General features: G+C 42.3%; 1 protein-coding gene across 4 annotated transcripts in view; it reads right to left on the bottom strand.

The window, feature by feature from the left end:
• The window catches only part of LOC126161579 (lactosylceramide 4-alpha-galactosyltransferase-like), a 441,277-nt gene that overhangs the window by 20,837 nt on the left and 400,480 nt on the right, over positions 1–19,960 (bottom strand). For all 4 annotated transcript variants that reach the window (XM_049917522.1, XM_049917521.1, XM_049917520.1 and 1 more), the window contains one exon: positions 3,746–3,965. In XM_049917522.1, coding sequence (XP_049773479.1) covers positions 3,746–3,965 — 220 coding nt within the window. The remainder of the gene's footprint in view (positions 1–3,745; positions 3,966–19,960) is intronic.

Below are 19,960 nucleotides of genomic sequence, written 5' to 3'. Positions count from 1 at the left end.
TAACATACTTAAGTGATTAACATCACAAGTTCACAGAATAATGTAAATGAGCTGTGACTTCCTGCGATGCTCATGGCCAGACAGTTCCTCAGTTGAAGTTATGTGCTTTGTGGTGTCATGGTTGGCTAGAGCCCTCTATTTAAGAGGGCCATGGCTCACGATGTGAGATTCAGTCGAGGGCAGTGACGGAGACTCAGTCAGCAGCAGCGACAGAGGGAAGACAGCGCATGGAGCATTTCGAGTAGTCAGTCAGCACTTGGTGAACTGTGAGGATGGACAGTGTTGACATTCTGGTGCCTGGGTGTGGTGGCAAGCAGAACTGGAGTGCGGAAGCAGTCATTGGTCAAATTAGGCTCTGTTTAAGAGTCGTGTATATTCTGAATCCTGAGGAGAGTGCATGAGTTTACCCTGGCATGCATGTTAGCAGCAAGCTCCTAGACTACCTTTAAATAGTGAGCCATTCTGTGTTGGAACTTTTGGATGTGATTGCTTCGTGTAGACACTTAGATTTTCACTCGTCGTTCCATAAACTATTTGGACTTGGGTCCAGGATACTTGGTATTGCAAGTCCATAAAACTGCGCTGTGCCCTGGTTCACTTGCATTTATCTCGAAATACAAGTCTGACCAATATTCAGCAATTCCTTTTTTATTATTATTGTGAATATGTTAAGTGGTCAATTTTTTGAGTCAAAGTTTAAGATTGTGTGCGGATTGTCTGGTCATTATCACCTTGAGCTAGATGTGGTTTATAAATTTATCAAGTGAAATTTCATGTCATAGGAGATTGTTTAATGAACTACTGCTTTAACAGTAACTGCGGTTGTCACACTATAACGTTTAACATCTCTTCCTACATATGGCGCTACCCAGTGCTTGGCTGTTGGTTTTAGTATTTTAGTGAACTGTATATTAATACTGGGTTTGTGTGTACTAGAAGCCATTATTGGTGTGCGTAGGCCCTCTTGCCTGTTGTTGTCACTCGAGCACAGAATTCAGACATGTGTCAATACGAATGGAAAACATCGAGAATGTGCCGATTGCTATGTAGATTTTTCAAGCTATCATAACATCATATGGCCAAATGTTATTTATGAGATCTTGCTATTTGAGTATTTTTGAAACCTAATAGCTTTTACAAATTGTTATTTTTCATATTCACAAGGTCAGATAATTGACTTAATTTCACAACTAGTAAGCTCAGATCTGCAGTTATGTTGAAGTTATATTTGTGTAAGGTAATTTTTTAGTAACTTAAAATTGAGCCATAACTTTTAAAATTTTTTGAATTATTCTCATTTCTTTTAAACAGTTGAATAAACAGTTTAAATCACTGCAATTTGCAAATGCTGATTAATCAATGTGTTGTTACCAGTGAAAATAAAATTTTGTATCCTCAAATGGGGTCAGTATTCCACTCCAGCAACCCAATGGGGTCAGTATTCCACTCCAGCAACCCAAGTTGCTATACCTTACCAATGGTAGAACAGTGTGGTTGCGATTTTCATGGGAGGGGGATACTAAGTAAAGTTCACTGGTAATAGCATAGTAAGTAGTGTAACACCTGTATTCATTGAATTGTATTGCTTGTTCTTTGGATTATGGCTGTTGTGCTGTTTATTGTGTTACAGTATGGATTCCACAAGAGCCTATGTGCCCTGCTTAGCAATCCTTTACCTTACCAGTAAGTCTGAGAAAAACCATTGCAAGCTTCAAATGCTGGCACATGAATAACCATTGTAACTGACAGGATGATGAATGCAAGCATGCAAATGTGCAGGCATTGTGGTGTACAGGTGCAGGATGTCAGTTTGTAGGATGGACTTCCATGTGTGTTGTGTTTTATTGGTCAATACAGGGTGGGTTAATGCTGGTTGTGGATGCTGCTGGAGTTGTCATCTGATGATGTCCCATGCGTGCTTGGCTGGAAACAGATCTAGTGATCGAGCAGCCCAAGGCAACATGTCGACACTTTGTAGAGCTTGTTGTGTTAAAACAGCAGTATGGGGGGTGAGCATTATCCTGCTGAGAAACATTCCCTGGCATGCTGTTCATAAATGGCAGCACAACAGGTCAAATCATCAGACTGATGTGCAAATGTGCAGTCAGGATCCCTGCACCTGCTGTCAAATGAAATCGTGCTGTTGGTTGCAGGTGGTCACCTGGCCTCCTCCTAACTAGCATACTGTCATTGCTGGCATTGAGGCAGGACCAGCTTTCATCAGAAAACACAACAGATCTCTCCTCTGACTTACAACAAGCTCTTGCTTAATGCCACTGAAGTTGCAAATGGTGGTGGCCTAGAGTCAGTGGAATGCGTGCTACAGGATGCCTGGCCCAGAGCTGTCCTGGAAGTAACCAATTTGTAACACTAACAGTTCATTGTGTCACTGTTGTGCCAACTGTTGCTCATACTTTTTTTCTGCCAGCGTACACAAATAGGAGGATCAGACAAGGCAGCCAACATACAGGAACAGAAAAACTTCAGAAAGCATAAAAACTCACATGGGCACACTAAAATAAAAGAAACATATCAAGACAGGCCAAACTCAGGCACTACAATACAGCTGTAGTACCAAAAGCCAACTGTGCATCAAAAATGACCACAGACAGAGCATCAGGTGTGAACAATACACAGAGATGGTATATGGATGAAGGGACCAACCAAAGAATTAGACAAACATACAGATAGACTCACAGTTATGATCAGAAAATGCTGCTTCAAATCCTGTGGACACAACATGAACAACAGATTCACAAAGAGGATTTTTAACATAGTACACAGTTCAATAAAAAAACTGGCTTCAAGAAATAGAAGTAGATCTAAAATGGGCAGGTATCAGTACAGAAATAATAAATGAAAGAGATAAATTCAGAAACAAAATCTGAGGTAAAAGAAAGGATGAAAACTGGGACAATGTCAATAATTCACTACAGAATGTCCTACAATGGCACAACAACAGGATAATTTCCAGGTCTCTGCAAACAGAGAAATGACAGACAGGAAATCTCAAAATCTGGTATCAAAAACAAAAAATTAAAAAGTAAGCAACATAATTCATGAAAATTCAACAAACATAAAAGTTAAATTTAGGGAAGAAAATTTTGAAATAACTAATGTTTTTGACACTGCTTCGCCACCTTACAATCAAACTGCCATCTTCCAACCTAAACTAGGCCTGAGGCTATGTTTACAGATCAGTATTGCACCACAACTAACATTTACTGTTAACATTTGTTGGCTCCACTAACTCTTGTTACTCTTGCCTGTATCTCAGACTACATTATATATCAGTCTGTTGCCACAGCCTATGTATTAAAAAATAGGCATTTTCCCTTTCTTTTTGACATACTATATCATCATTATGTTACAGGATAAGGCTAACATCTGGTATCAGTAGGTTCAATCAACCTGATACACCTTGACCAATCAAAATTTAAAAAAATGTGGTTTGATGGAGGAGTATGGTCCAGCAAATATACTGTTCAATTGTGATTTATAGAAAAGTAAGTATTCAAAATGTAGAATGAGGAAAATAATTTAATTAATCTTTTACAAAGAAAAACAAACAAAAGTAAGATAAACTATGTTTTATAATAGAAGTGATCACAAAAATACATCCTTTAAGAAAAGTAGACAACAGAACTGGTTTAAGAATTTTCATTGCAAAAAATATTCATGATAGACATGAAACATGCACCAAAACAAGTTAACGAGGTAGGTCAGTACATTTACTTGTACTTACACTATCAGCATTGCATCGCTGCGCAAGGATGCGTGTAAGGAGAGCAGGTCCATTGTGTGTCCACTGTTCACCATCAAAGCAATCCCTTAGTGACTGCAGGCAAGCAGCAGCCACCTCAGGACCTGCACTGTCAGGCCGTGCAGACAAGGACAGTGCACAGTTGGCCACTGTTGCAGAGTCCTCAGCACCAGCCCAGTTCTCACCCAGTTCTGATAACTGCCTGTGGACCATAAAGCCCAAGTCCATTATACACTGCTCATTAAACAAAAGAGTCATTGTATCCTAATGTTTTTAGTCCCATAAATCAGAACAGTTGTGAATCAAACTGAAATCATGAGCAATGGTAGAAAAATGTGCATGGTCATATTCATTCATTTGTAATGGCCCACTAATACCATCAGAAAGGAAGACATTCAAAGATCTACAATTGAGTCCAGGATTTGAAGTGGGGCCCAACTCCCATTACTTGTGATTTTGAGAGTTCATGTGCAAACCATTCATTTTCTAGCCATGCTTCTGCAGAATGCCACTGGCAGCCCAACTTCCAATTTTAGAGCTTGAAATAATACGTTGAAAATTCTGCAAATAGGAAGAAGGCTCAAGTGACTGGAGTTGGGCCAATCTTGGAATTCAATGACCTGTTTTTCAGAACTCTCACTATGTGGCAGCACAGTCACAGAGCAATAGTTGCGCAAATGGCTGACCCTTCATCTGCTAGTAGTGTTTCAGAGAATGATTTTAATGAAGTAAATGTGAAAAGAAAACAAAATGAACAGGATTGGACTCAGAATAAAAGTGTGTGAATTATGCATTTTAGTTTTATGTTTACTTGTTCAGATCTGCATGATATTTATTCATAAGTTGTTTTACTGTTTAGGGATTTTAGCTCATAAAAAATCTGTACTTTATGCGTTGATGTTCATGTTAGCACTACTTTTCAGAATAGTGCATAAAAACTGTTTGAAAAATTAGGAGATCTAAATGGACAAGATGCAATTTTACCAGGCATGATTACACATGTGAAAGTAAAGTGTAAATATCTTAAACTGGAAGAAAGGAACCATCAAAGACCACATCACCTTATTTATAATGTATTTTAAGAAAAGTACAGAAAAAAGTAATTTCATTTTTGTTTAGTTATTCACAAAAGACCTATTAAATATATCATATGCAGGTGACAATAACAAAATGTATTGCTGATATGGATGCATGGTGTCTGTTCATCAAGACATGTCCAAGAGAACAGACACCACACATTCACCTAGCTGGGCAATGGATCCATCTTTTTCAGTGTGGATGCATAAATACATCCAACCTCCTGTGGGAATCTCAGAGTAGCGAACATGGAGTAAATGGACGGGGACTGTGGATGTGTGGCACTTGATGGGAAAGTGGATTGACCATGAGGAATTAGGGATATTTTGCACAGCTGAGATAACACTTTGGCCTGGATGGCACAGTGGTTAATGTAGCTGCTTAGTAAATAGAAGATCCTGGGTTTGAATCCCGGTCTGGTACACATTTTCCCTTGTCACCGCTGATTCTGAATACTGTCCCTATGCAACTGACAGCAGTAATCCCCTTCCTTCCCTTTCCTTTCTCCCCCTATCAACCTTCAATTTGCATATAAAATGTGCTGCTTGAAACACAAAACAACAAGCAATGCAACTGCCAACAGGGTTAATATTTGTAAATTCAACACTTTCTTTTTACATGAAGTCATATTTCTCTAATTTTAGGTTACTGCAGGTACAGAATGTGGAACTGTGTGTCATGAAGTTCTTGTCAGTTTACATGGTGTATCTGTGAAATGACTTAGAAGAATAGCTATGTTGAAAGCGCAAGCAGACTCCTGTTGATCAGGGAAACATAATAATAGATGTTGAGCAAAAGTAGAAGATTTTTCCTTACAGAGTGATTCATTATGTAAAATCAAAAGACAACATGAAAAGAAGATATTTATCTGCTGATTTGTCTCTTTCAAAAATATATTGTACATTTTTGCAAATAAATGATCCAGATAATTATGATGAAATTGTAGCTAGAAATACTGATGTAGAAAAAGTGAAATCCGTAGTAACATACAGGTGTTATGTTAAGTGTGTTAGAGATCATTTTAATTATGCTTTTGGGAGCCCAAAAACATATATTTGTAACTTTTGCAATCAAAAGAAGATCCAAATTCATGCAGAGAAGAGTAAAGAGGTAAGAGATTGGCTTCAAAAAGATCTTGCAGCCTGTAAAACCAAAGCTAAGGTATTTTATTCCAGTTTAAAAAAAGTATGAAGAAAAGGCTGGGACTACTGATGAAGCAGAAATATTGTGTTTTGATTTTATGGTAAACATACCATTTCCTCATTTACCAATCCATGAAATATTTTATTTAAGACAACTGTGGTTGCATGTTTTTGGTATATACAGTGACACAACCAAAGAATCTAAAACTTTTTTTGTGGCCTGAAACAAAAGCAAAAATGGGGAAATGGGATAATCAGTTCCTTTTACAAATAATTTAATGAAAAGTTAGATAAAAATGTCAAAATGTTGTATCTTTTCAGTGATAATGCTGTTGGGAAAAACAAAAACCATGCCATGGTTGCATTTCTCTCATCTTTAATAAAAAGAGAGAGATTTAAGAAGATAGTTCATACATTTTATATAAGGGTACACCAGATTTTCCATGTGATCTTTGTACACGCCTGCAGTTCCTGTAAACCAAACAAAACTGCAAGATTTAAGTAAAATAAGAATGCATTTAAGACAAGAATTATTAAGAATATATGGAAACACTTCAGTTTGCAGAAAATGTAGAATATGACAGTGAAGTGGAATAATATAACAAGACCACAAGTGGTTATAAGTTCACAGAATCGCTCTGCTTTGAAAAATGTATCTGAGGATAAATACTGTGTGTAAAATGAAACTATAGGAAATTTGCATTACTTTATTAGTTGTTTTAAAATTTTATTTACTGCAACAACTTATTTTAATATCCCAGAAGTACTGTTATTTCAGGCAAATTTTCTTTTCTATGGTATCAGATTCCAAGAAGGGCCCAAAATTTTCATTTTTAATAATTCACTTAAACAAGTTTGAAATGCATTTTCATGCTTTGAGTTTATATATGAATTAAAAATATTTGCTTAAAATAATTTTTCCATGTTGTAATACTCAATTCTAAATTTTAAACAGTTTTTCTTGATTTCTCACAAAAATGGTCTCGTGGAATTGGGCCCCTCTTTGAATTCGAGATTCAACTTATAATGAAGGAAAAACTCCTTTACATCCCATACAGAGTGCTGATATACACTACCCATCCAAAACATTAAGAGACTGATTGTATGCCTGGTGTACAAGCAGTGTCAGCACAGTAATTATGATGAAAGCTGGAACAAACAACTGTAAACAGCAGATGTGCATTCGAGCTGTGTGCAGACAGTGGTTAGCGGTGGATGAGCAGCCATAATGTGTCAACAGTGTCATGCCACAAATCTCAATGGAGCAAGATCTCAAAGTGTTGAAGGCTTTCCCTAGAATGTTTTGAAGAAGTAAAAAGTGTGTACAAAGTTTGTTGCACACACAATAACTCTCTAACAAAAACAGAACCTGAACACTTGCCATGACTTGAGTCAAATACAAAATGTGGAAAATGTGGAAAATTCTTTTCTGGAAAAAGTCATCAGGTATGATGAAACTTATTGTTATCAATATGAATCTATCACAAAATGACAAAGTGCAGAAATTCATATCAAGAGTCAGTGCTTTGATAACGTAACTGACATTCGAGCCAATATGACATGCGAGTTGAACAACATCCCAAAGAAGGACTTTTCTGACACTTTGTCATAAATTTACTGTGCATTGTTCTCAAATGGGAGGAGACTTTGTAGAACATCTGAATATTTAATACTATTATCTTAACTTTTTTTAAATATTAATCCAATCCCAAAACTTTTTGAATTGGCAGGTAATTTTACAAACATTATACAAAATACAGAAAAGAAGGCCATCAAAGCAACTGAGATAACAATGGCTCACTGCAAAACTACTGAACATATTCTCAGTTGTACTATAGTAAATTTCATTTATACAGAAAAGTTTTTATCAGTAAATCAGCATGGTTTAGGAAGCATTGCTCATGTAAAACTCAGCTTGCCCTTTTCCCATACAATATCCTGTAAACCATGGATGAAAGGCATTTGACACAGTGCCCCACCGCAGACTTTTAATGAAGGTACGAGCATACAGAATAGTTACCCAGATATGTGAGTGGCTCAAAGACTTCTTAAGTAACAGAATCTAGTACATTGTCCTTAACAATGAGTGTTTGTCTGAGACAAGAGTAATGTAGGGAGTGGACTCAGGAAGTGTGAAAGGACTGCTCTTATTCTTTATGTATGTAAATTATCTGACATATAGGGTGAATAGCAATCTATGCACAGGATGCTGTGGTGTACAGGAAGGTGTCATCATCAAGTGACTGCTTGGGGATACAAGATGACGTAGACAAAATTTTCAGTTGGTGTGACAAATAGCAGCTAGCTCTAAATGTGGAAAAATGTAAGTTAATGAGTAGCAAAAACAATCCTAGCATCAGCAATACACTGTTTGACACAGTAAAGTCAATCAAATATCTAGACGTAATGTTGCAAAGCATTATGAAATGGAATGAGCATGTAATGATGGTAGTACAGAAGGTGAATGGTTGATTTTGGTTTATTGGAAGAATATTTTAAAAAAGTGGTGCATCTCTAAATGAGACAATGTATCAACACTCGTGCAACCTATTCTGGACTACTGATCAAGTGTTTGGGATACCCACCCAGTCAGATCAAAGGAAGACATCAAAGCTATTCAGAGGTAGGCTACCTTACTGGTAGGTTTGCTCAATGTGCAAGTATTACAGAGATGCTTCAGGAACTCAAATGGGAATCCCTGGAAGGGAACACTATTGAGAAACTTTAGAGAACCAGCATCCGAAGCTGAATGCTGAACGATTCTAACAGCACCAACCTCCATTTCACATAAGGACCATGAAGATAAGGCAAGAGAAATTAGGGCTCATATGGAGGTATATAGGCAGTCATTTTTTGCTCGCTTTATTTGTTAGTAGAATAGGATAGGAAATTACTAGTAATCATACAAGGTAGCCTCCACCACATGTCACAGCCTTGTGGAGTATGTAAGCAGATGTAGATGAAGCTAAAAAGATTAATCTAACTGTTAACATTAATGTATCATTTGGTACAGAAATATTCCCAACAAACCTAATATGAGTGTGTGTTGCCTGAAAATGTGTGGAATTTTCCCAATTAAGCAGACAATTACACAATTACAAAATTAGTAGAAATGATTTTCATAGAGAAGTAGATGGAAGTCTCTTGGCAGGGAGGTGTGTCAGATCAACCTAAATTAATATCAGTACATTGCCTGCAGAAATGGAGAACATATAAACAAACAATGAAAATCCAAGAGTTGTGCCTTTCTGTGACTCAACATCTCTGCTATATGGTGAGCAGCAACTACATTGTAACATAAAAACATTTCTTTAAGAAAGTAGAAACAGATGCTAATAATTAGTAGTATCTACAGCATTGAAGAATACATATATTATTCACATTGGCACAGGTCTGCCATTTAGTTGAGGAATGTGATTGATGCATTTACTATGTCTCTCATGTTAAGAACATTTATGGTGTGGCATCTCAAAGAAATATGTGAAAAGAGGGACAGGGACAGGGGCAGTGGGGGGGGGGGGGGGGGGCATGAGGGGGTTTGTGTGTATATAAAAGTGATGAGATCTGTGGCATATAGCATAAGAAGAGAGACCTGATCTGCTCATACCTACATTACAGCTATAAGGTGAAAACACACCTTAATATATTCTCAGAAGAACTGATACAATACATTTCAGAAGATGTGCATCACTACAACTAATGCTGTTCTAATTAAAGCTGTAAAAATGCCCCTCTATATCTGAAGGGAATTACTAGCCAATAGTTTTTTTAAAAAATACTGCTATTAGTCAAGGGATACATTCACTAGATATGTATCATTCCTCTAACACTGAAGCACAGCGTAACATAAATGTTTAGAAAGTTGCATGAGTTGACTATGTTCCAGCCTCCAAAATTCTATGTGCTTAACTTAATCATGCAAAGACTCAATTAATTCAGTGGTACAAACTGATCAGAGCATTTAGTAGATTTATAATATAGGCAGAATTGCTTTGCCAGTTTCCCCCTCTCAACTGTGCTATATAAAACTATTTCTTCCTATGAACACTAGAATTTTTACCGCAGAAACTGTGATCATGAAGAAGGCTCATGCTAATGGTATAAATCGGGGTGACAAAATTGCAATTTTGACTGTTTTGAGCAGCACTTTGAAAAGCTTATAATTAGGACCAAAATCTTAAGTCTACAATTGAAGAGTGATATATACAACATTATAGAAGTAATTTGCAGGCAAGTGCTCTACCATCTGAGCTACCGAAGCACACCTCACGCCTGGTCCTCACAGCTTTACTTCTGCCAGTATCTTGTCTCCTACCTTCCAAACTTTACAGAAGCTCTTCTGTGAACCTTGTAGAACTAGCACTCCTGAAAGAAAGGATACTGCGAAGACATGGCTTAGCCACAGCCTGGGGGATGTTTCCAGAATGAGATTTTCACTCTGCAGTGGAGTGTGCGCTGATATGAAACTTCCTGGCAGATTAAAACTGTGTGCCCGACCGAGACTCAAACTCGGGACCTTTGCCTTTCACGGGCAAGTGCTCTACCATCTGAGCTACCGAAGCACACCTCACGCCCGGTCCTCACAGCTTTACTTCTGCCAGTATCTTGTCTCCTACCTTCCAAACTTTACAGAAGCTCTCCTGCAAACCTTGTAGAACTAGCACTCCTGAAAGAAAGGATACTGCAAAGACATGGCTTAGCCACAGCCTGGGGGATGTTTCCAGAATGAGATTTTCACTCTGCAGTGGAGTGTGCGCTGATATGAAACTTCCTGGCAGATTAAAACTGTGTGCCCGACCGAGACTCAAACTCGGGACCTTTGCCTTTCACGGGCAAGTGTTCTACCATCTGAGCTACCGAAGCACAACTCACGTCCGGAAGTAAAGCTGTGAGGACCTGGAATTCCAGGAATTTCTGACTTCCAGCCTTGCCTCTCAATCCTTCTTAAAAAACCTTAATCCTACTCCCAACATCACCACTGCTGGAGCCCAGGCTATCCGTGATCTGAAGGCTGACCAATCCATCGTCATTCTTCCGGCAGACAAGGGTTCCACGACTGTGGTACTTGATCGTCGGGAGTATGTGGCTGAGGGACTGCGTCAGCTTTCAGACAACACTACTTACAAAGTTTGCCAAGGTAATCCCATTCCTGATGTCCAGGCGGAGCTTCAAGGAATCCTCAGAACCTTAGGCCTCCTACAAAACCTTTCACCAGACTCCATCAACCTCCTGACCCCACCAACACCCCGCACCCCTACCTTCTACCTTCTTCCCAAAATTCACAAACCCAATCATCCCGGCCGTCCCATTGTAGCTGGTTACCAAGCCCCCACAGAACGCATCTCTGCTTACGTAGATCAACACCTTCAACCCATTACATGCAGTCTCCCATCCTTCATCAAAGACACCAACCACTTTCTCAAACGCCTGGAATCCCTACCCAGTCTGTTACCCCCGGAAACCATCCTTGTTACCATTGATGCCACTTCCTTATACACAAATATTCCGCATGTCCAGGGCCTCGCTGCGATGGAGCACTTCCTTTCACGCCGATCACCTGCTGCCCTACCTAAAACCTCTTTCCTCATTACCTTAGCCAGCTTCATCCTGACCCACAACTTCTTCACTTCTGAAGGCCAGACATACCAACAATTAAAAGGAACAGCCATGGGTACCAGGATGGCCCCCTCGTATGCCAACCTATTCATGGGTCGCTTAGAGGAAGCCTTCTTGGTTACCCAGGCCTGCCAACCCAAAGTTTGGTACAGATTTACTGATGACATTTTCATGATCTGGACTCACAGTGAAGAAGAACTCCAGAATTTCCTCTCCAACCTCAACTCCTTTGGTTCCATCAGATTCACCTGGTCCTACTCTAAATCCCATGCCACTTTCCTTGACGTTGACCTCCACCTGTCCAATGGCCAGCTTCACACGTCCGTCCACATCAAACCCACCAATAAGCAACAGTACCTCCATTATGACAGCTGCCACCCATTCCACATCAAACGGTCCCTTCCCTACAGCCTAGGTCTTCGTGGCAAACGAATCTGCTCCAGTCCGGAATCCTTGAACCAATACACCAACAACCTGAAAACAGCTTTTGCATCCCGTAACTACCCTCCCGACCTGGTACAGAAGCAAATAACCAGAGCCACTTCCTCATCTCCTCAAACCCGGAACCTTCCACAGAAGAACCCCAAAAGTGCCCCACTTTTGACAGGATACTTTCCGGGACTGGATCAGATTCTGAATGTGGCTCTCCAGCAGGGATACGACTTCCTCAAATCCTGCCCTGAAATGAGATCCATCCTTCATGAAATCCTCCCCACTCCACCAAGAGTGTCTTTCCGCCGTCCACCTAACCTTCGTAACCTCTTAGTTCATCCCTATGAAATCCCCAAACCACCTTCCCTACCCTCTGGCTCCTACCCCTGTAACCGCCCCCGGTGTAAAACCTGTCCTATGCACCCTCCCACCACCACCTATTCCAGTCCTGTAACCCGGAAGGTGTATACGATCAAAGGCAGAGCCACGTGTGAAAGCACCCACGTGATTTACCAACTGACCTGCCTACACTGTGAAGCGTTCTATGTGGGAATGACCAGCAACAAACTGTCCATTCGCATCAATGGACACAGGCAGACAGTGTTTGTTGGTAATGAGGATCACCCTGTGGCTAAACATGCCTTGGTGCACGGCCAGCACATCTTGGCACAGTGTTACACCGTCCGGGTTATCTGGATACTTCCCACTAACACCAACCTGTCAGAACTCCGGAGATGGGAACTTGCCCTTCAGCATATCCTCTCTTCTCGCTATCCGCCAGGCCTCAAACTCCGCTAACTTCTAATTTCAATTTGCCGCCGCTCATACCTCACCTGTCTTTCAACATCATCTTTGCCTCTGTACTTCCGCCCCGACTGACATCTCTGCCCAAACTCTTTGCCTTTACAAATGTCTGCTTGTGTCTGTGTATATGCGGATGGATATGTGTGTGTGTGTGTGTGTGTGTGAGTGTATACCTGTCCTTTTTTCCTCCTAAGGTAAGTCTTCCCGCCCCCGGGATTGGAATGACTCCTTACCCTCTCCCTTAAAACCCATATCCTTTTGTCTTTCCCTCTCCTTTCCTCTTTCCTGACGAGGCAACCGTTGGTTGCGAAAGCTAGAATTTTGTGTGTATGTTTGTGTTTGTTTGTGTGTCTATCGACCTGCCAGCGCTTTTGTTTGGTAAGTCTCATCATCTTTCTTTTTACATATATTTTTCCCACGTGGAATGTTTCCCTCTATATATATATATATATATATATATATATATATATATATATATATATATATATATAATAGAGGGAAAAATTCCATGTGGGAAAAATATATTTAAAAAGAAAGATGATGAGACTTACCAAACAAAAGCGCTGGCAGGTCGATAGACACACAAACGAACACTAACATACACACAAAATCCAAGCTTTCGCAACAAACTGTTGCCTCATCAGGAAAGAGGGAAGGAGAGAGAAAAAGACGAAAGGATGTGGGTTTTAAAGGAGAGGGTAAGGAGTCATTCCAGTCCCGGGAGCGGAAAGACTTACCTTAGGGGGAAAAAAGGACAGGTATACACTCGCACACACACACATATCCATCCACACATACACAGACACAAGCAGACATTTGTAAAGGCAAAGAGTTTCGTCAGAGATGTCAGTCGGGACGGAAGTACACAGGCAAAGATGATGTTGAAAGACAGGTGAGGTATGAGCGGCGGCAGATTGAAATTAGAAATTAGCGGAGATTGAGGCCTGGCGGATAGCGAGAAGAGAGGATATGCTGAAGGGCAAGTTCCCATCTCCGGAGTTCTGACAGGTTGGTGTTAGTGGGAAGTATCCAGATAACCCGGACGGTGTAACACTGTGCCAAGATGTGCTGGCCGTGCACCAAGGCATGTTTAGCCACAGGGTGATCCTCATTGCCAACAAACACTGTCTGCCTGTGTCCATTCATGCGAATGGACAGTTTGTTGCTGGTCATTCCCACATAGAACGCTTCACAGTGTAGGCAGGTCAGTTGGTAAATCACGTGGGTGCTTTCACACGTGGCTCTGCCTTTGATCGTGTACACCTTCCGGGTTACAGGACTGGAGTAGGTGGTGGTGGGAGGGTGCATGGGACAGGTTTTACACCGGGGGCGGTTACAGGGGTAGGAGCCAGAGGGTAGGGAAGGTGGTTTGGGGATTTCATAGGGATGAACTAAGAGGTTACGAAGGTTAGGTGGACGGCGGAAAGACACTCTTGGTGGAGTGGGGAGGATTTCATGAAGGATGGATCTCATTTCAGGGCAGGATTTGAGGAAGTCGTATCCCTGCTGGAGAGCCACATTCAGAATCTGATCCAGTCCCGGAAAGTATCCTGTCACAAGTGGGGCACTTTTGGGGTTCTTCTGTGGAAGGTTCCGGGTTTGAGGAGATGAGGAAGTGGCTCTGGTTATTTGCTTCTGTACCAGGTCGGGAGGGTAGTTACGGGATGCAAAAGCTGTTTTCAGGTTGTTGGTGTAATGGTTCAAGGATTCCGGACTGGAGCAGATTCGTTTGCCACGAAGACCTAGGCTGTAGGGAAGGGACCGTTTGATGTGGAATGGGTGGCAGCTGTCATAATGGAGGTACTGTTGCTTGTTGGTGGGTTTGATGTGGACGGACGTGTGAAGCTGGCCATTGGACAGGTGGAGGTCAACGTCAAGGAAAGTGGCATGGGATTTAGAGTAGGACCAGGTGAATCTGATGGAACCAAAGGAGTTGAGGTTGGAGAGGAAATTCTGGAGTTCTTCTTCACTGTGAGTCCAGATCATGAAAATGTCATCAATAAATCTGTACCAAACTTTGGGTTGGCAGGCCTGGGTAACCAAGAAGGCTTCCTCTAAGCGACCCATGAATAGGTTGGCGTACGAGGGGGCCATCCTGGTACCCATGGCTGTTCCCTTTAATTGTTGGTATGTCTGGCCTTCAAAAGTGAAGAAGTTGTGGGTCAGGATGAAGCTGGCTAAGGTAATGAGGAAAGAGGTTTTAGGTAGGGCGGCAGGTGATCGGCGTGAAAGGAAGTGCTCCATCGCAGCGAGGCCCTGGACATGCGGAATATTTGTGTATAAGGAAGTGGCATCAATGGTTACAAGGATGGTTTCCGGGGGTAACAGACTGGGTAGGGATTCCAGGCGTTCGAGAAAGTGGTTGGTGTCTTTGATGAAGGATGGGAGACTGCATGTAATGGGTTGAAGGTGTTGATCTACGTAGGCAGAGATGCGTTCTGTGGGGGCTTGGTAACCAGCTACAATGGGACGGCCGGGATGATTGGGTTTGTGAATTTTGGGAAGAAGGTAAAAGGTAGGGGTGCGGGGTGTTGGTGGGGTCAGGAGGTTGATGGAGTCAGGTGAAAGGTTTTGTAGGGGGCCTAAGGTTCTGAGGATTCCTTGAAGCTCCGCCTGGACATCAGGAATGGGATTACCATGGCAAACTTTGTAAGTAGTGTTGTCTGAAAGCTGACGCAGTCCCTCAGCCACATACTCCCGACGATCAAGTACCACAGTCGTGGAACCCTTGTCCGCCGGAAGAATGACGATGGATTGGTCAGCCTTCAGATCACGGATAGCCTGGGCTTCAGCAGTGGTGATGTTGGGAGTAGGATTAAGGTTTTTTAAGAAGGATTGGGAGGCAAGGCTGGAAGTCAGAAATTCCTGGAAGGTTAGGAGAGGGTGATTTTGAGGAAGAGGAGGTGGGTCCCGCTGTGACGGAGGACGGAACTGTTCCAGGCATGGTTCAATTTGGATAGTATCTTGGGGAGTTGGATCATTAGGAGCAGGATTAGGATCATTTTTCTTCGTGGCAAAGTGATATTTCCAGCAGAGAGTACGGGTGTAGGACAGTAAATCTTTGACAAGGGCTGTTTGGTTAAATCTGGGAGTGGGGCTGAAGGTGAGGCCTTTGGATAGGACAGAGGTTTCGGATTGGGAGAGAGGTTTGGAGGAGAGGTTAACTACTGAATTGGGGTGTTGTGGTTCCAGATTGTGTTGATTGGAATTTTGAGGTTTTGGAGGGAGTGGAGCTGGAAGTGGGAGATTGAGTAGATGGGAGAGACTGGGTTTGTGTGCAATGAGAGGAGGTTGAGGTTTGCTGGAAAGGTTGTGAAGGGTGAGTGAGTTGCCTTTCCGGAGGTGGGAAACCAGGAGATTGGATAGTTTTTTAAGGTGGAGGGTGGCATGCTGTTCTAATTTGCGGTTGGCCTGTAGGAGGATGCTCTGAACAACCGGTGTGGATGTGGGAGAGGAAAGATTGAGGACTTTTATTAGGGACAGGAGTTGATGGGTGTGTTGATTGGCTGAGTGGATGTGTAAGTGAAGGATTAGGTGGGTGAGGGCAATGGATTGTTCGGTTTGGAACTGGTATAGGGACTGATGGAAAGAAGGGTTGCAGCCAGAGATGGGAACTTTAAGTGTGAGGCCTTTGGGGGTGATGCCAAATGTCAGACAAGCCTGAGAAAATAAAATATGGGAGTGTAATCTGGCTAGGGCGAAGGCATGTTTGCGGAGGGAATGTAAATAAAACTTAATGGGGTCGTTGTGGAGGTTTATGTTCATTTTCATCTCAGCCTCGTGTTCCACTTTCCACCTTCTAGTACCATGTCACCCTCACAACACCTCCACACACCTACTCCAGTCCTGTAACCCGGAAGGTGTACACGATCAAAGGCAGAGCCACGTGTGAAAGCACCCACGTGATTTACCAACTGACCTGCCTACACTGTGAAGCGTTCTATGTGGGAATGACCAGCAACAAACTGTCCATTCGCATGAATGGACACAGGCAGACAGTGTTTGTTGGCAATGAGGATCACCCTGTGGCTAAACATGCCTTGGTGCACGGCCAGCACATCTTGGCACAGTGTTACACCGTCCGGGTTATCTGGATACTTCCCACTAACACCAACCTGTCAGAACTCCGGAGATGGGAACTTGCCCTTCAGCATATCCTCTCTTCTCGCTATCCGCCAGGCCTCAATCTCCGCTAATTTCTAATTTCAATCTGCCGCCGCTCATACCTCACCTGTCTTTCAACATCATCTTTGCCTGTGTACTTCCGTCCCGACTGACATCTCTGACGAAACTCTTTGCCTTTACAAATGTCTGCTTGTGTCTGTGTATGTGTGGATGGATATGTGTGTGTGTGCGAGTGTATACCTGTCCTTTTTTCCCCCTAAGGTAAGTCTTTCCGCTCCCGGGACTGGAATGACTCCTTACCCTCTCCTTTAAAACCCACATCCTTTCGTCTTTTTCTCTCTCCTTCCCTCTTTCCTGATGAGGCAACAGTTTGTTGCGAAAGCTTGGATTTTGTGTGTATGTTAGTGTTCGTTTGTGTGTCTATCGACCTGCCAGCGCTTTTGTTTGGTAAGTCTCATCATCTTTCTTTTTAAATATATTTTTCCCACATGGAATTTTTCCCTCTATTATATTAATATCATTAATTTGAACCCAACAATCACGTTTGTTATTGTTATTGTTATTGTCACTGTTACATTTCGTAGTCTTTTCTGTCATCTTATTTCCTCCTTCTGTTTTTGCCAGCAGTTTTACTTTCTATTCACCTTCTCCTTTTTTACCGTAATCCAGTATACAATTTTATCCCGCCGATATATACTCAATAATACGTAACCCACTTCCAAACCATAACCAAAATTTTTTTTTTTTTTTTCCGCTTTCAACACTACCGCTGCTATAAAATCCATCGTTTCCAGTTCACAAACAGTTCCTTTCAGCTATTAAGCAACCTTTTCGGCTAGTTTTAATATCTTTTGCTTTATTTCCGTTTCCGTTTTTCTCACATCATCGATCATTTTTAGCCGCTTCCCACAGGTTTTAACGTCATTATTTCTTCATCAAACAATTGTTAGCTTCATTTCCATAATCTGCCACCACCAAACCACCCTTTTAATACATCCTCACGTAGTTTTTTCGAAATTTTCCCGTATTTCTCCACCCTTTAACGTGTTTTGGCGGCAACACAACCACCTAACCTTTATGCACATCATTATCCACCTACACAAGTTCACCACAGGATCAACATAGCCCAGCTCTAACCAACCCTTTTTCGCCTTTTTTCACACCAGATCTCCATTTGGTTTCTAGTTTTACCTTTATCTCTCCCCATATATTTTTATATTTATGTTCATTTTCATCTCAGCCTCGTGTTCCACTTTCCACCTTCTAGTACCATGTCACCCTCACAACACCTCCACAACGACCCCATTAAGTTTTATTTACATTCCCTCCGCAAACATGCCTTCGCCCTAGCCAGATTACACTCCCATATTTTATTTTCTCAGGCTTGTCTGACATTTGGCATCACCCCCAAAGTCCTCACACTTAAAGTTCCCATCTCTGGCTGCAACCCTTCTTTCCATCAGTCCCTATACCAGTTCCAAACCGAACAATCCATTGCCCTCACCCACCTAATCCTTCACTTACACATCCACTCAGCCAATCAACACACCCATCAACTCCTGTCCCTAATAAAAGTCCTCAATCTTTCCTCTCCCACATCCACACCGGTTGTTCAGAGCATCCTCCTACAGGCCAACCGCAAATTAGAACAGCATGCCACCCTCCACCTTAAAAAACTATCCAATCTCCTGGTTTCCCACCTCCGGAAAGGCAACTCACTCACCCTTCACAACCTTTCCAGCAAACCTCAACCTCCTCTCATTGCACACAAACCCAGTCTCTCCCATCTACTCAATCTCCCACTTCCAGCTCCACTCCCTCCAAAACCTCAAAATTCCAATCAACACAATCTGGAACCACAACACCCCAATTCAGTAGTTAACCTCTCCTCCAAACCTCTCTCCCAATCCGAAACCTCTGTCCTATCCAAAGGCCTCACCTTCAGCCCCACTCCCAGATTTAACCAAACAGCCCTTGTCAAAGATTTACTGTCCTACACCCGTACTCTCTGCTGGAAATATCACTTTGCCACGAAGAAAAATGATCCTAATCCTGCTCCTAATGATCCAACTCCCCAAGATACTATCCAAATTGAACCATGCCTGGAACAGTTCCGTCCTCCGTCACAGCGGGACCCACCTCCTCTTCCTCAAAATCACCCTCTCCTAACCTTCCAGGAATTTCTGACTTCCAGCCTTGCCTCCCAATCCTTCTTAAAAAACCTTAATCCTACTCCCAACATCACCACTGCTGAAGCCCAGGCTATCCGTGATCTGAAGGCTGACCAATCCATCGTCATTCTTCCGGCGGACAAGGGTTCCACGACTGTGGTACTTGATCGTCGGGAGTATGTGGCTGAGGGACTGCGTCAGCTTTCAGACAACACTACTTACAAAGTTTGCCATGGTAATCCCATTCCTGATGTCCAGGCGGAGCTTCAAGGAATCCTCAGAACCTTAGGCCCCCTACAAAACCTTTCACCTGACTCCATCAACCTCCTGACCCCACCAACACCCCGCACCCCTACCTTTTACCTTCTTCCCAAAATTCACAAACCCAATCATCCCGGCCGTCCCATTGTAGCTGGTTACCAAGCCCCCACAGAACGCATCTCTGCCTACGTAGATCAACACCTTCAACCCATTACATGCAGTCTCCCATCCTTCATCAAAGACACCAACCACTTTCTCGAACGCCTGGAATCCCTACCCAGTCTGTTACCCCCGGAAACCATCCTTGTAACCATTGATGCCACTTCCTTATACACAAATATTCCGCATGTCCAGGGCCTCGCTGCGATGGAGCACTTCCTTTCACGCCGATCACCTGCCGCCCTACCTAAAACCTCTTTCCTCATTACCTTAGCCAGCTTCATCCTGACCCACAACTTCTTCACTTTTGAAGGCCAGACATACCAACAATTAAAGGGAACAGCCATGGGTACCAGGATGGCCCCCTCGTACGCCAACCTATTCATGGGTCGCTTAGAGGAAGCCTTCTT

This window comes from Schistocerca cancellata, chromosome 2, assembly GCF_023864275.1.
Source record: "Schistocerca cancellata isolate TAMUIC-IGC-003103 chromosome 2, iqSchCanc2.1, whole genome shotgun sequence".
NCBI lineage: Eukaryota > Metazoa > Arthropoda > Insecta > Orthoptera > Acrididae > Schistocerca > Schistocerca cancellata.
This window is presented reverse-complemented; position numbering and strand designations above follow the sequence as displayed.